This window comes from Pelodiscus sinensis, chromosome 11 (assembly GCF_052426305.1).
Source record: "Pelodiscus sinensis isolate ZL-2025 chromosome 11, ASM5242630v1, whole genome shotgun sequence".
NCBI lineage: Eukaryota > Metazoa > Chordata > Testudines > Trionychidae > Pelodiscus > Pelodiscus sinensis.
In genome coordinates this window covers 25,130,294-25,147,173 of record NC_143062.1, presented here as the reverse complement: position 1 = coordinate 25,147,173, position 16,880 = coordinate 25,130,294, and the positions used below count along the sequence as shown (strand labels likewise).

The 16,880-nt window shown below is 46.3% G+C and overlaps 1 protein-coding gene across 1 annotated transcript in view; it reads left to right on the top strand.

The window, feature by feature from the left end:
• Positions 1-16,880, top strand: part of DNAH12 (dynein axonemal heavy chain 12) — a 235,155-nt gene that overhangs the window by 121,758 nt on the left and 96,517 nt on the right. The window contains exon 41 of the mRNA XM_089781364.1: positions 948-1,203. Within this exon, the coding sequence (XP_089637490.1) occupies positions 948-1,203 (256 nt within the window). The remainder of the gene's footprint in view (positions 1-947; positions 1,204-16,880) is intronic.

The window sequence follows — 16,880 nt, the reverse complement described above, 5'->3', positions numbered from 1 at the left end:
ATCCAGTTGCTGAATTAGTTATTCTTCAGTTTCACCTGCCAGTTAATCATGGCCTCCAGGATTCTCTTAAATTTGTACATATTGTAAAATAGTTCCAACATGTGAGCATGCTAGGCTGTAAAGAGGGTCTGAAGGTTGAGTCCAACCTCACTGCAGACCTAGTGACTGTACTCCTAATAGTCATTCATTTTGTCTGTTAAGGACTTAAATTCCTTTTAAAAAATCATGATATAGGTATAAAATATTTCATTTCTGGTGGAACAAAATACTTTGTTTGATAAAAAACAGTTTTTTCAGACCAGCAAACAAATTGAAAAATTAGCAACCTGCACAATAGTCTTATGGCACGTCTACACAACTTCACCTACGTCAATTGCCTAACTTACATCAAAATAGCTTAATTTGGCTTTTGGCGCTTCATACACTGCAGGAAGTTGAAGGAAGAACGCCCTTCCTTCGACTTTCCTTACTCCTCATGAAATGAGGGTTACCATGAGTCAGAGTAAGAAGTTCTCCAGCTCGACATAATTTCGAAATAATGCCTTGCAGTGTAGATGCGCAATGTTTTATTTTGGAATAAAAGCTTCGGGTGGACAAACACTGCAAAAAATGTTTGTGAAGTTTTGCTCAAAATTTTAAATGAATTTGCCCAAGACATGCACATGATCCCTTTGCAAACTTAGTGTGTGAAATTAATTTTAATTTCACACGAAACTACTGGCTTCCTCAGTGCTTCAAAGCAAAACATGTATATGTGTTCATGACCCCATTTGAAGTTTCATAGAAGTCACCTCAAGGGTCCATCTGCATGGCTGTCTTTGTAGAATTCGGGTGTAAAGTATATCTAAAATACTCTGTACTATTACAGATATATCAGACTACTTGCATTACGACTGCCTTGTTGTATCTGTAATTAGCTAAATATCACATTGTAATTTGTTTTAAAGGTATGATTTAAAGGACACAAATAAAATTACACTGGTTGACATACAATTGCTAGCTGCTATGGGACCTCCAGGAGGTGGAAGAAATCCTGTTACATCTCGTTTTCTGCGACATTTCAACATTTGCACCATTAACTCCTTTAGTGATGAAACTATGGTCCGTATTTTCTCTACCATAGTAGCTTTTTACCTTAGAAATAACGAATTTGCTCCTGAATTCTTCACAATTGGAACCCAAATTGTCAATGGCACAATGGAGGTAAGAAGCAAATACCGTCCTGAAAGTTTCATTTTCCATTACTTGGTAAAGTACTACAGATTCCAGATTGATTTAATGGAAGATATTGGAGTTTGGGAAATCTATGTCCCTATTTCTGTTTTCAAAGTATGGACAATTCAGCAGGATTTATTTATATCAGGATTGGGTAAGATGTGGCCCACCCTGAATCCGGCCCACCAAGCCATTTGATCCAGCCTGTGGCCCACCCTGCCGATCCCCTGCCCCTCGGCCAATCCAAGATCTGGGGGTGGAGGAGTGTGCAAAGTCATTCACTCTTTAAAGTGACTAGTGGCTTCCTCCCCAGCCAGGGGTGCATGGCACTTAGAGGCAGCCACCAGCCATTTTGAACAGCAAATGACTTCACACACACCCCCCACCCCTAGGTCCTGATTAGCCTGGAGAGCGCGTGAAGTCCCCCCGCCCCTCTTCTGCGCCAAGGGCATATGGTGCCTAGAGGGAACCGCCTGAGACCTCATGCCTTCCGGGGTGGGAAGTGGAGCTGGCCTGTGACCATGAACCAAAGTTCATTAAAGTTCATTAAGAGCCCCCCCCCCCCCCCCGCAAAATTATTGCCCGCTCCTGATTTATATGAAGTTAACTTATTTTTGTGGGTAGAGCATTATTTCTTCTTCGAGTGATGTCCCTGTGGGTGTTGGGCTCGTCCTGGCGCCGCAGATTGGAGTCTTCAATAGCAGTAGTCAGTTGGACCTCACATGCACGGTCAGCGCCTCGCGACATTCGAGTCCTTTCTCTCGTGCACAAGGTCTGGGTCCTGCCAGTTCCTTAGTTGCTGCCCTCAGATAGAGGCAGAACAAGCTCTTCTCCTCAACAGTTGATCACAAAATTAAGAATTCTGTTAGTTTCCTGTTTCCTATACATAGTTCATAGTTTTTACCATAATAGTTAGTTATAGTTAATCATAAAAAAAACCCTAAAAAATGGTTTCCCCACTTTTCTGAGGTAGGTTTTAAAAAAAAAGATAAGGAAAGAAAGGACTGAAGTTACAGAGATGGAGGTGAACTCCCGATAGTTCCCCTCCTACTATGCTGGGTTCACCGGATTTTAAAAAATGTGACACATGTTGTGAGGCCATGCCAGCATTGGATAGCCATTCAGTATGTATCAGATGCCTGGGAAAGGCTCATGATAGGCTGAGATCTAGAGTGTGTGTGCAGGAGTGTTATGATGTGTGTGTGCAGGAGTGTTATGATGCTGCGGCCAAATGGAGTCTTGTCCCCAATTGGGTATTTGTTGTCCAGACTTCATTTTTAAATAAAATATTATGTCAAACACAAAAAGTTTCAGCATTGTCTTTATTTATGAGAAGGGTGAGGAACCTGTTTTGAGTCAGAGGTCACTGACCCACAGAAAAGTCAGTTGGGGCCACACAAGTGAGATGCAAAAAAATAACTCCTCCAAAAAACCCCAAGCCTCACTAATGTAGCCCCAACTGTGTTGGTGGGAGCAGCGGCCATGGTATTGAGGAAGGGTGCTAGTGGGTACTGGGGCAGGGGACAGGGTGCTGGAGCAGAGCCAGGGTGCCAGTGGGCACTGGAGCAGGGGACAGGGTGCCAGTGGGGGCTGGGGACAGGGAGTCTCCAATACGTGTCTCCTCTGGGGACTCCTAACCTCCACCCCCTGCAGAGAAGGGAAGCCCCAGCACACACCTCCTCCCAGGACTCCTTCCTGCCCGCCACCCTGTCCTCCCCACAGAGGAGGAAAGCCCCGGCATGCACCTCCTCCCAGGACTCCTCCTGCCTCCGCCCCCCTGCAGAGGAGGGAAGCTCTGGAGTGCACTTCCTCTGGGGATTCCTCCCCTCTCCACTACCACCCTCCACAAAGGAGGGAAGCCCCGGTGTACGCCTCCTCTGGGGGCTCCTAAACCCTCTCCCCCCCGCAGAGGAGGGAAGCCCCTGCATGTGACTCCTCACGGGACTCCTCCCCCTCCCCCTCTGAGGAAGGAAGCCCCATCATGGGCTTCCTCTGGGGACTCCTAACCCTCACCCCGCAGCAAGTCCCCAGCATGTCTCAGATCTGGGTTGTGGTACTGTGCCTGCTGTTTGGGGGAGGGAGAGCAACCAGCGCACTTCCTGAAACCCTGGAAGTGGCATGCAGCTGCTGGACTTCCTTCTACCCCACAGGAAGCCGGCACTACCTCCATTGTCGCTGAAGGTAGATAGTGGGGCTTCTTGGGGGTGGCAGGAAATGGGGGGCACCCAAACACCTCGCAATTGACTGGTTGAGCCCTCCCGATCAACCAGTCGATCCCGATCGACGGGTTGGTGACCATGACGTTAAGCAGACAATTTGCACCAAATCACAAACGGAAGACGTTCTCTGGCACATCTTCTGTCTCCGGGGTTTTCCACAAATAGATCTCTTTGCTTCCCAGAAAAACTCAAAATGTTGACAGTACTGTTCCAGAGCTGGGATTGGCAGAAATTCTCTGAAAGACGCCTTTCTTCTCAGTTGGGACAGGTCCACTACTTTACACCTTTCCGCCCACCATGCTCATTTCCAGAGTCCTAGAGAAAAGGGACAGAGCCAAAATAATTCTTGTAGAGCCATCATGGGCTCGCCAGCCGGGGTTTCTCTTTCTTTATCAAATGTCTTTTCTATTAGCTTTTCCCTTTCCAACCTCCCCAGCCTACTGACCCAGAACCACAGGACCCTTCTCCACTCACAGCATCACGTTCTCCGCTTGACAGCATGGCTCCTCACTGGTTCTCCAATGCTAAGAACCTCTGCTCCTCTCTGGTCAAACAAATCCTAATACACAGCAGGAGGAACACGACAAGAACAACCTACACGCATAAGTGGTGCAGATTTGTTTCTTAGTGCACTAACAAATGGGTAGATCCTTATATGGTACCTCTGTATGAAATCCTCGAATATATCCTGTCCTTTTGCCACTCTGGATTAGCTATATCATCTTTAAAAGTGCACTTGGTAGTTATTACTGCCTTCTGTCAACCTGTGGATGGCACGTCTATATTCTCACACTCTACTGCTAAGCACTTCCTCAAGGGGTTAACCAACCTCAACCCTCCCCACAGGCTTCCACCACCTCCACGGGACTTGAATCTAGTTCTGGACACCCTCACTAAACCACCTTTCAAGCTCTTCCAATGATTACAATAAAGGTTATTTTTCTATTGACAATTACTTCAGCCTGTAGGGTCAGCGCACTGGTGGCCCTGATGGCAGTACCACCATACACTGTTTTTGCCAAGCATAGTGTAATATTACAACCACACCCAGCTTTCATTCCTAAGGTTTTTTCTCAGTTTCATATTAACGAACCCATTGTTCTTTCGGTATTTTTCCTTAAGCCTCATACCTCCATTTAAGAGACACTACTGCACACCCTAGATCAGTGTTTCCCAAATGGTGCTCCGCGGAACCCTGGGGTTCCGCGAAGCGAACGTAAGGGTTCCGCGAGAACCCGAATCCTCCCCTCCCCCCGCCCATAAAGAGACAGAGGAGCCCGGCACGCAAAGACGCTGGCTCCTTCCCCGCTCCCCGTTCAGACATCTCCCGCATCCCCCGCTGCCGCTCTGCTTTTACCACCGGACCTAGCAGCAGCAACATCTGCTTGTCCCACTTCTGCCCGATCAACCCAAGATCCCTCTCCCACGTCCCCCGCTGCCGCTCTGCTTTTACCACCGGACCTAGCAGCAGCAACAGCTGCTTGTCCCGCTTCTGCCCGATCAACCCAAGATCCCTCTCCTGCGTCCTCCGCTGCCGCTCTGCTTTTACCACTGGAAAACTACGCTCTGGTAGTTAAGAATATTTCTCCCTCTCTTAAAAATGTGTTGGATGAAGCAGTACAGATTATTAATTATATAAAAACTCGACCATTACAATCAAGACTGTTCAAAATTATGTGTGAAGATATGGGTTGTCAGCACACAGCCCTGCTTCTACATACAGAAGTCAGGTGGCTATCACGAGGAAAGTGCTGGTTAGATTATTTGAATTGCTGGATGGATCACAAATCTGATGGATCACAAATTCCAACTGTCTGATCATTTAACAGACTTTTTGTGGTTATCTAGAGCTGCGTATCTTGCAGACATATTTACAAAACTAAATGAAGTAAATCTGTCGCTGCAAGGAAAGAATGTAAATATTTTTAATGCGAAAGACAAAATTTTGTCATTGTCACGGAAGCTACAGTTTTGGATCTCATCTGTAGGAGGAAATGATTTGGATTGTTTACCAACTCTGAATGATTTCCTTGAAGAAAATGGATACAAACTTGATGAAGATATTCGCAGCGACATTACAGATCATCTCCGCGATTTATACACGAACATCATTAAGTATTTTCCCAACATCAATGACAACAATAACTGGATTCGAAATCCATTAAGTTTAACAGAAAAGCCAGTCAGTTTTTCTACACAAGATTATGAAAACCTAATTGAAATCGCTTCAGATGGCCAATTAATACACAAATTTAAAGAAGTTTCTCTGATTACATTTTGGAGTGACTTATGTCAAAGTCAAGAATATTCATCTTTATCAAGATGCGCAGTTCATCAGCTGTTACCCTTTGCCAGTACATACTTGTGCGAAACTGGGTTCTCGAACTATGCAGCAATGAAAACGAAATACAGAAATCGACTGAATGCTGCGCCAGATATGCGAATCCAACTTTCTAGTATTAAACCAAATTTGCCAAGAAAAGAAGAAAAACCACTCTTCACATTGAAAACTATGAATATAATTAATATTATTTGATAGTTTTATTTTTTGTACATATTTAATATGATTTTTGTTGAATATAAATGAATGGTGTTATATTCAATATGTTGAATATGTTGAAAGGGTTCCGTGGTCCAAAAACATTGGGAAACACTGACCTAGATGTTCACAGAACACTAGCCTTTTACATGCAGAGGACTCAGGAATTTAGGAAGTCCCAGTGCCTTCTGATATCGCTCGCGGATCACTCGAAAACACTCACTATCCTTTCAGTGCATCTCAAACCTCATAGCTGCTTGCATTGAGAGATTTTACGCTATCTGCAACAAACCACTTCCGACAGCACGTAGGGCCCATTCCACCACAGCCATATCCACATCCATAGCATTCCCGAAGGGAGTGCCTCTTTTGGACATTTGCTGCTCAGCCACGTGGTCTTCTAATGCCACCTTTATGAAGCATTATGCCATACTACACCATTGGACCACAGATTCAGCGGTAGCCTCTGCAGTGCTTTCCACAGCCATTAGATCATGACTCCAAGACCCACCATCCAAGGGCTGTCAACCGCTGCTACAAAGTCACCTACAGTGAAGCACCCACGGGGACAATACTCGAAGAAGAAATTACTCACCGTGTGCAGTAATGATGGTTCTTTGAGATGTGTCCCTTCCATGGGTGCTCCACTACCTGCCCTCCTCCTGGCCTCGGAGCCTCTCTCTGTCGGTAATTGACTTGTTTTAGATACTCGGGCGGATGAGAGGAACTGGTCGCGAGACACTAATCACACATGCATGGTCGGGCTGACTACTGCTATGGAAGACTCCAGTCTGCAGCGCCGGGATGAGCACAGCACCTATAATTGGGGCAGATGAGAGTTTTGCAGGGCCTATCGAAGCACGAGGCCTGGGGCAGCATAATTTTGCGCATGTGCCATGGCCACAGCCGATAGGTTGTAGCGCGTGCACGGGGCCTATTGAAGTGCGAGGCTTGGGGCAGCCGCCCCACTCGCCCTGCCCTATATCTGCTGCTGCCTACAGTGGAGTACCCACAGGGACACACATCTCGAAGAACCATCATTACTGCACAAGGTGAGTAACTTAGTCTTTCCTGGAAACTTTTGTGTCTGTGTAGATCCCTCTGTCGGTACACATGCACTCTGTGTGTGCAAGATTGGAGTCTTTTCATTAGCAGAGTCCTTTAGGATTGCATCTCCACCTTGTGCCTGCTTGTGCTCCTGTACCAGGACGTAAGGGCAGAGAGGCCACAGGCGTCCCTCAGTTTCCCCTTATTGTCTGTGGAGGAATGATGGACTCTAGCAATATCTGGTCTGATTCTCTTTAGCACTGGCTGATTCTTCTACTTAGTCTCCTTTACTATATAATTATCTTGCTTTTCTAGTAGGAAATTGTATCAGACCACCTCATTAGTTAAATTTGGAACTTCAAACAAAAAGAGAGTGAGACTCCCTGCTGATACACTGAGGCTAAATGCTATCTGCTCCTGCATCGTAGTGGTCTCCAAACCTTTGAGTTTTTCACCTTGCCCATCATGTGATGGTCTAGTAGTACCTTTCTGCTTGAGTAAAAGACACATACCAGACCAACGCAAAGTATTCTGCTTTTTTCCCCTCAAATGCATACAAGTCATGGCATGCTTATCTTAAGCTCCATTTGCTGGAATAAACAATGGCGGCCTCTCCAGACACTGAAAAATGAGTTTCAAGCCTCATCAGACACACAGGAAATCAATATCCATAAGTGTCCCCAACAGTAAGCATAAAATCATAGAACTGGAAGCAGTCTTAAGCAGTCATCAACTCCAGTCCCCTGCACTCAGGGCAGGACCAAACACCATCTAGACCAGTGGTCTCCAACCTTTTTACACCCAAGATCACTTTTTAAATCTCAGAACAGGCGAAGATCTACCGCCCCGCCCCTTCCTTGAAGCCCCGCCCTCTCTATTCTCCTCCTGTCCATCACTTGCTATCCCCAGCCCTTACTTACACACTCTGATAAACAGTTTATTTTTAAATTATGCGATACATACAATTAAAATCACGTGTTTATAGTTATGAAATAAATGGCCTGTTTTTTATTCATGCTATTTAAATCTAAAATGAAGCATTTATAATTATACATTTTGTGGGAATAGAGTACTGTGGCTGGGGGCAGGGGAGAGGGAATAGGGTGCTGGGAGGGCAGAGGACAGGGTTCTGCAGCAGGGGACAGAGTGCAAGTGGGGACAGAATTCGGGGAGTGGGGACGGGAGTGGGGACAGAGTTTGGGGAGTGGGGACGTGAATGGGGACAGCATTCTGTAGTTGGGGACGGGAGTGGGGACAGTTCTGTAGCTGGGGACAGAGTTCGGGCAGTGGGGACAGGAATGGGGACAGCATTCTGTAGTTGGGGACAGGGGAGTGGGATGCCAGTGGAGGCAGAGAATCCCCTGCATCTCCCCCCTCCCCAGCATTCCCCCCTCGGAAACCAGCATGTGCCTGCCCCGAGGACCGACCCCCCCCCCCACCCGCGTAGGGAAGCCCCGCGCACGCGCCTGGCCCGAGGACCGACCCCCCCACCCGCGCAGGGAAGCCCTGTGCGTGTGAGCGCCTGCCCCGGGGCCAACTACCCCCTCCATGCAGTGAAGCCCCGTGCGCGCTCTCCTGCCCAAGGGGCCGAGCCCCCCACCTGCTCAGGGATGCCCCGTGCACGCCTGCCCCGGGGCCAATCCCCCCCATGCAGGAAAGCCTTGCGCACGCCTGCCCAGGGGGCCGACCCCCCCACCCACGCAGGGAAGCCCCGCGGGCGCTTGTCCTGGCGCCAACCCCCTCCCCGCGCCGGGAAGCCCTGGGGCCAAACCCCTGCGCGCTGGAAGCCGACACTACCTCCGTCTTCTCTCGAGGTAAGTAGTGGGGCTTCTGGGGGGTGGGAGGGAAATGGGGGCGGGGCTGACAGGATGCCTCATGAGCGACTGGTCGAGGCCTCGAGATTGACCAGTAGCTTGCGAGCGACCGGTTGGTGACCACGGATCTAGACCATCCTTGAAAGGTTTTTTTCTAACGTGCTCTTAAACCTCTCCAATGATGGAGATTCCACAACCTCTCTAGGCAATTTAGTCCAGTCCTAAACTACTCTGACAGGAAATTGTTTCTAATGTCCAACCTAAACCTCCCTTGCTGCAATTTAAACCCATTGCTTCTTGTCCTGTCACTAGAGGATAAAGAGAATATTTTTCTCCATTCTCCTTGTAACAATCATTTAGATACTTGAAAGCTGTTATGTTCCCTCTGTCTCCTCTTTTCCAGAATAAAAGAACCCAATTTTTTCAATCTTGTTTCATAGGTCATATTTTCTAGACTTTTAATATTTTTTGTTGCTGTTCTCTGGACCTCCCCAATTTGTCTAAATGTTTGCTGAAACGTGGTGCTCAAAACTGGACACAATATTCTATCTGAGGCCTAATCATGGCAGAATAGACTGGAAGAATTACTTCTTATGTCTTGCTTACAACAGTTCTGTTAACACTTCCCAGAATTATGTTTGCTTTTTTTTGTAACAGTGTCACACTGTTGATTCATATTTAGCAAGTGGTCCACTATGAGCCCTAGTTCCCATTCTGCATTACTCTTTCCTAGGTAGTCATTTCCCATTCTGTATGTGTGCTGTTTCTTCCTAAGTGGAGTACTTTGTATTTGTTCTTATTGAATTTTATCCTGTTTACCTCAGACCTTTTCTCCAATTTGTCCAAATAATTTTGAATTATGATCCTATCCTCCAAAAGCACTTGGAACCCCTTCCATCTTAATATCATTTGTAAACTTTATAAGTGTACTATCTATGCCATTATTTAAATCATTGATAAAGTCATTGAACATAACTGGTCCCAAAATCTCCCTGAGGAACTACACTCGTTATGCCCTTTCAGAATGACTCTGAACAGTTGTCCAACCAGTTATGCACCCATCTTGTAATAATTCCATCTAGGTTGGATTTACCTAGCTTATTTATGAGAAGGTCATGCAAGACTATCAAATACTTTATTAAAGTCTAGATATACCACATCCAGCTTTGCCTTGGGGCTGGCCCAGTGTAGGGGAGCATGCAGGCCACTAGCTGGCTTTTCCCCAGAACCAGCCCAAGGCAGCGGAGGACACACAGGCCACCTGCTGGCTTCTCCCCAGGACAAACCCTAAGGGCGGTGCACATGACACTGTAGTCAGCTTCTTCCTGAAGGCAACCCAAGGTGGCAGGGGCCATGCTGCCAGCCAGTGGCTGCTCTCCAGTTTTGGGGCTCTTGCTCCCCCACCCCAGGGCATTTCATGAGTATAACTATCTCCACTGTCACACCCTTCCCTTTCAATGCAAGACAATTGCATTTCATGCAACCCATTTTCCTAGCACAACAAAACCCTGCCCTTGTTTTAAATTATGATAAGAGAAAACTGCATACCAAATTTGGTGGTCCTAACTCTTACCATTTAGGACAGGAGTGGACAATAATTTTTCATGGGGGAGCCTCTCCAAGAATTTGGAAAGTGGTCGAGGGTGGGGTCTAGGAGGGAGTTTAGGTGCAGAAGGGATCTTGGAGTAAGGACAGGAGTTTGAGTAAAGGAGGCAGTTGTGACCAGGGGCACTGGACTGAGTGCAGGGGACTGGATTGTGACCTAGGGCAGGGAATTGGGTTACAGGAAAGGGTACAGGGATTTGGATTGTGATCAAGGACAGGAGGGGACTGTGATCTGGGGCAGGGGATTGGGATACCAGATCTGAGAGGGGATATGGGTGCAGGAAGGAGGCAGAGGATTTGGGTATGTAAAGTAGAGGACAGGAATGAGGGGCAGAGGTTTGGAGAAGGGAGGGACTGGGGTGCCAGAGGCAGGGTCTGACCAGGAGAGTTACCAGCCAGCAACCTGTTCCTGAATCAGCTTCCCTGCCAGCCAGTGTTCCCTCTAAGCTGCACAGCTTCACAGGTGATTCATCAGCCCTGCCCAGTCAGTCAGCTCTGTACTTAGCCATGAGTCTCTGACTAGGCGGGGCTGATGAATCACCTGTGAAGCTGTACCGCCAGGCAGTTTAGAGGGAACACTGCTGCCTGCCCTGCCCTGCCCTGCCCCTGTTCAGGCTGCAGCCATGTGCTCTAGAGCCCCTTGTGCTTCGTGGCTGCCTGTTATTGAAACAGAAATTAGCCAATGGGAATGTGCTGTGGGCGGGAGCAACTCGTAAAGCTTTTCCCCCTCCCCTCCGGACTCACAGTTTTTAAAGAAAAACTGCCCTGCAGGCACACTTCTGAGCAGCGTGTGGGTGGGGTGGGGTGAGGCAAGCAGGGAGCCTGCCTGCAGCTCCCCGGAGTGTCCGCGGCTGGATCCAGTGGTGTGGTGGGCCAGATACAGCCCGTAGGCTGTATTTTGCTTCTGCCTGTTTTAGGAGGAGCTCTTGTACAAAAAGACTCATAGATGGAAGGATGGATGCCACAGACGGACAGAGAGTTTGTTAGACTGACAAATTCTCTAAAATATATAGTAGATTATCTTCTAGATGCTTGCAAATGGATTCCTTAATTATTTGTTCCATTATTGTTTCTGGTACAGAAATTAAGTGGACTGGTCTGTAATTCCCTGAGTTGTTCTTATTTTCTTTTTTATAGATTGGCCCTGTATTCCATGACTTTTAGAGGATAATAGCTAATGACTCACATATCTCCTCAGTCAGCTCCTTGAGTATTCTAGGATGCATTTCATCAGGATCTGGGGCAAGGAATTGGGTTGCCAGACCTGGGAGGGGATATGGGTGCAGGAGGGGGACAAAGGTTTTGGGTATCCAAATAGGGGACAGGAGTGAGGGGTAGAGGATTGGAGAAGGGAGGGGCTTCTAATATGTCGAAATATTTTTTAACTTATTATTTCCCTATTTTAACTTTGGAACCTACCCCATTTTCACTGGCATTCACTATGTTAAATGTCCAATCACCACCAACCTTCATTAAGCACCTGTGCCATTTCCACATTTTCTGTCATTGTTGTTTCCTCTTTTTAGAGTAATAGGTTTACCCTGTTATTGGTCTTCCTCTTGCTTCTAATGCACCTGCTCATCACTCCTCTGTCACAAAGCTGTCAAGTTACAGATATATTGTCATCAGTCTAGGCAACAGTGCTAGAACCAGGGGGCCAACTGGAGGATAATGCCCACATTTTTAAACATGGGCATAGTTTGGGGGGAAATACCAGCCCCTGCTGTTGCTGTTCTGTTCCTGCCCAAGTCTCGCAGTTTGGATGGGGGCAATGTAGCCTCTTGGCTGCCAACTATGCCTGTGTTATAAAAAGTGGAACTTATGGCCCTGTAGCCCCTTGGCTCCAGTGCCGGTACCCCCTTACACTTCTACAACAGTTTTGGCATCCTTGCCCAGGATAACCTGGCAGTTCTTCACCTGGCAGCTGTTTGGAATCAGCAACAATCAAGCAGATATCTTAAGCCAACAATTCATCACAAGCAGAGTTCTTTTAGCAGGGGTCCATCACAGAACTATATTTGACCAATGGAAAATTTCCACGATAGACATGTTTACCACCAAGGACATCAAATGTCCAAACTTTCGCTCAAGAGGGGGCATAAGCCAAGGATCATTACCTGAGGCCTGCCTTCTCTCGTGGAATTGATACTTTTCTACCAATTCCATGATTTTCCATGTAATAGCCAAGATTAGACAGTTCAGAACTGCATTTATCTTTGGTCACTTAGCTTCTGACTGGTCATGGTAGTTTAAGCTGACATATCTGTTACAGATGACTGTTCAACCTTCTATTCCACTCCCAAACTGTACAAACATGGTGTTTCAGAATCATGGTTAGATGATTGCCCAGACCAAAAATCACTGCATCTGATGGTTTGGATGTTAGATGGCTGAAACGAGTGTTCCCTCTAAGCTGTATGGTAGCACAACTTCACAGGTGATTATTCAGCCCCACCCAGTCAGTCAGTTCTGTGCAAGAAGCCCTGAGCCTCTAACTGGGTGGGGCAGATAAATCTCTCCAAGTGCAAACTCCAGCCAGGTCAAAGAATGGAATTTATTGGGGCTTACCTCAATTGCATGGAGGTTATAGCTTTTCTACCACAACAAAGATTCCAGACTATACAGGAGCTTGTATCACTGGCTCAAATCAGTCCACAAGTCCTTTCAAGGACTTGTCTCCAGCTACTAGGACATATGGCAGCAGCCACTTCATTAGTGCCAGATTGCACATGAGATCTATGCTGCAGTGGCTAAGGACTGTATGCAAACCATGCTACAACAGCATCAACAAATTAGTATCAATACCAAACAGGACCAAACTTTCCCCGGACTGGTGGACAAACCTAAGAAATGTATGTATTGGAGTACCTTATCACAAATGACCCCTGTCCATGACATCATGATGGTTGCCTCTCTTCTGAGCTGGGGAGCACCCTCAGGTTCTCTCAAGATCCAAAGATGTTGGTCTCCACAGGAGTACAACCTGCACATAAAAATACTAGAACTCAAGGTAGTATTTTATGTATGCCAGCATTTCCTACACCTCATACACAACAGTACGGTTCAGATCTTCACAGACAACCAAGCAACCATATATTACATCAACAGGCAGGGTAAAGTCAGATCCTACCACCTGTGCGGGGAGGCTGTCCGTCTTTGGACATGGTGCATTGCATACGACATCCACCTACAAGCTGCTTCTCTACTGGGCAAGGACAAACTCACTGTGGATCACTTCAGCAGGAATTTCAACTCCAATCACAAATGGGAAATGGACCTGCAAAATGCTCCATCAACTGTTCAACTGCTGGGGTTTTCTGCTAGTGGACTTGTTTGCAACCAATGCCAACAAGAAGTGTCCACAATATTGTTCACGTGCAGGCATTGGCATGCACTCCTCAGGGACGTGTTCACAGTAACCTGGAATGCATGACTTCTCTACACTTTCCCTCCAATTCCACTCCTCCATCAGGTAGTCAACAAAATAAAGTTGGACTCAACCACGGTGATCCTCATTTCTCCAGGTTGGCCCAGGCAGACGTGGTATACTTACCTGCTTCAGGAGAAGGCCATGGTGGTTTCTGTTGCTTCCCCATCTCCTGACACAAGAGGGAGGCCAAGTCTGTCACCCAGGCCTACAAATACTTCACCTCCAGGTATGTTTCTCAATGGCTCACCTCAGAAGAAACAACATTCACTGATCAAGTCAAACACATTTTATTAAACAGTTGCAAATTAACAACCAGAATGTCTTACCTTTACAAGTGGAGAAGATTCTCACTTTGGTCTGAACAAAAATGCTCTTTAAAGGTTCACCTTGCAACTATAACAGCCTTTCATCTGCCCATTGACAACAAATCTGTCTTCATTTACCCAATGACCAAGAGCTTCCTCGAAGGCATGCAGAACATGTACCCACCTATCAGGCCCCCTGTTCCAGCTTGGGACCTTGATTTAGTGCTTTAGGCTCCCACCCGTAAACCATTTGAACCCATGGTAACATGTTCCACCTTTCTATGAAGATAGTCTTATTAGCAGTCATCACATTGGTCAGGAGACCAGCATACTGATGATGGATCCTCCCTTCATGGTTTTCCATAAAGACTAAGTCATTCTCTGTCTTCACCAAAGTTTCTCCCAAGGTCTCCACTGATTTCATTGTAATGAACCCATAATCTTACCTGTCTTCTTTCCGAAGCTTAACACTGATAATAAGGAGGCTGCATGGCACACGCTCGATGTCTTCAAGGCAATTGCCTTTTATTTGGACCAGACCAAGCAAATCCTTAAGTCAACTAGACTGTTTGTCTCTATCACAAAAAGATCCTTGGGCACACCAATTTCTACTCAGAGATAGTGAACTGCATCAGACTGGCCTGCTCCATCTTTGGCCGAGATCCTCCATTACAACAACATATACACTCTACAAAGACCATGGTGGCTTCTGCAGTTTACCTGCATAACATACCTCTCATGGACATTTGTACATCAGCAATGTGGTCTTCTGTTCATGTTTTCTAGACACTATGCTCTTGATACTTACCTGTCCCATGGTACTCAGTTTGCACATACTGTTCTAGCTGCTGTGCGGTGATACTAATTAGCTGAAGCACCCACCTCTTATCATGGGTACTGCTCCATAATTACCTAAGGCGGAGCACCCACAAGGACACACCTCAAAGAAGAAAAAAAGGTTACTCACCTTGTGCAGTAATGTAGGTTCTTCGAGATGTTTGTCCCTGTGGGTGCTCCACCACTCGCCCTTTCCCCCCTCCCCTGCCTCAGGCACAGTTGTTTTCTTTCTGGGGAAGAGAAGGAACTGAAGAGGAGATTGGATGCACATGCTGTCGTGGCTGATCCCCACTCTGGCACTCCAAGTGCAGAAGGTGAGGGCCCACAAAGACTTTAAATACCTTGCCTCTTCAGTCTCTGCTTATAACCCCCCTAACCCTCCCAGAGTCATAAATACACTGGCTCTGAGAAATAAACAAAAAAAAGCTGACACCACCAAGTGAAACAAACCCCTTTCTTGAACTCAGAAGTAAAACACCTGGACTTCCTTCCCCAGGGGTACCCCAACGTCCTCTGCCACAAGAGAGCTTGAAAAAATAAAAGAGAAAAACAAGCTGCAGTCTCTGGTAGCTGACTTCTCAGTCTGAGGCATGTAGACACACACAGTCAGATAAACTTCCTGTACCTTCCAGGACACAAGAATCAAATAATCACTTTTAAAAAGTGTTTTTTATTACAAAACAAAAGATAAAATTGATAAAGCATACTTGGTTGGTAGCTGTTACAGCGCAACTAAGGAAAACAACTTAAAACACAGAGAAAATCACTGGGAACAGTGCTTAGATGGTACATGGGGAGGCGAGGCATAGATTCACACACAGCAGTTCAAACCAAACCACAAAATAAAGAAAAATACCCTGATCATGACTAGATTAACTTTTTTCCCTTTTATTTACTCACGAGCTTCTCTTTGTTCAATCCACTTCCATGCCCTGAATTTCTTGGAGGCATGTAGCAGTCCTGCCTGGGTTTAAATCATTCTGTATCTCTCAGGTCCTTCTTTAACTTTCCCACACAAAGAAAGCAAGCAAGATATCTATATCCAATTCAAATTTTAACCCTCTATCTCAATTGGTTCTCCTGGCCCCATGGCCAACATGCTTGCTGGCTACCTGAGTTTAACCCTTAGTCACCAGGTGCTGGCCAGCACTCCTCCTATCCATCACACATGCGCAGTAGTAGTACAGCACATGCCATCTGCTCCACGTGCACAGCCTACTGGAATGCACTGCTACCAAAAATCTCTGACTGGGTGTTCAGTGGCACCCAGACACTTAAGGTGGAGCACCCACAGGGACAACCATTTTGAAGAACCTTCATTATGGCACAAGGTGAGTAGCCCTCGCTTCTCAAAGGCTCACTTAGCCACAGGCTAAAAGTCTATTCCTGCATAGGACCCTAATATTGTCCTCCTAAAGCTCTTGGATCCTCTCTTTTGAGTTTCTTCCAGAATGCTAATTGCATTTTCTCACCCTCTACTGCAAGAAGAATCCCCAGTTGAAGCCAACAGCTTTAGATTTTGAACTGTGGATAGTAGCATAAAACCTTCTTATTTTGGAGTCTGATGTGTTATGACATACGATTAGAGAACAAGAGTGAACTTTTTTCTTTTTCGTTTCTTTTCTCTTTTTCTTTCTTTATTTTAAAAAGATTTTCTTTATTTTAAAATGATGTATTCTCTTTTGATAGACCAGTATAACAAGATAATTTGTTTATTCATTTTTTCGAACAATAATTTGCTTGGGCTCCAACAGTGCATATGTAGGGATGGACAAAAATCCCATTTGGGCCAAAAAGGGGTAATTTCCTGTTCTGGAAACAGAGTGAGTACCCTGCCACACAACACCTATCAGAACAGAAAAATCAGAG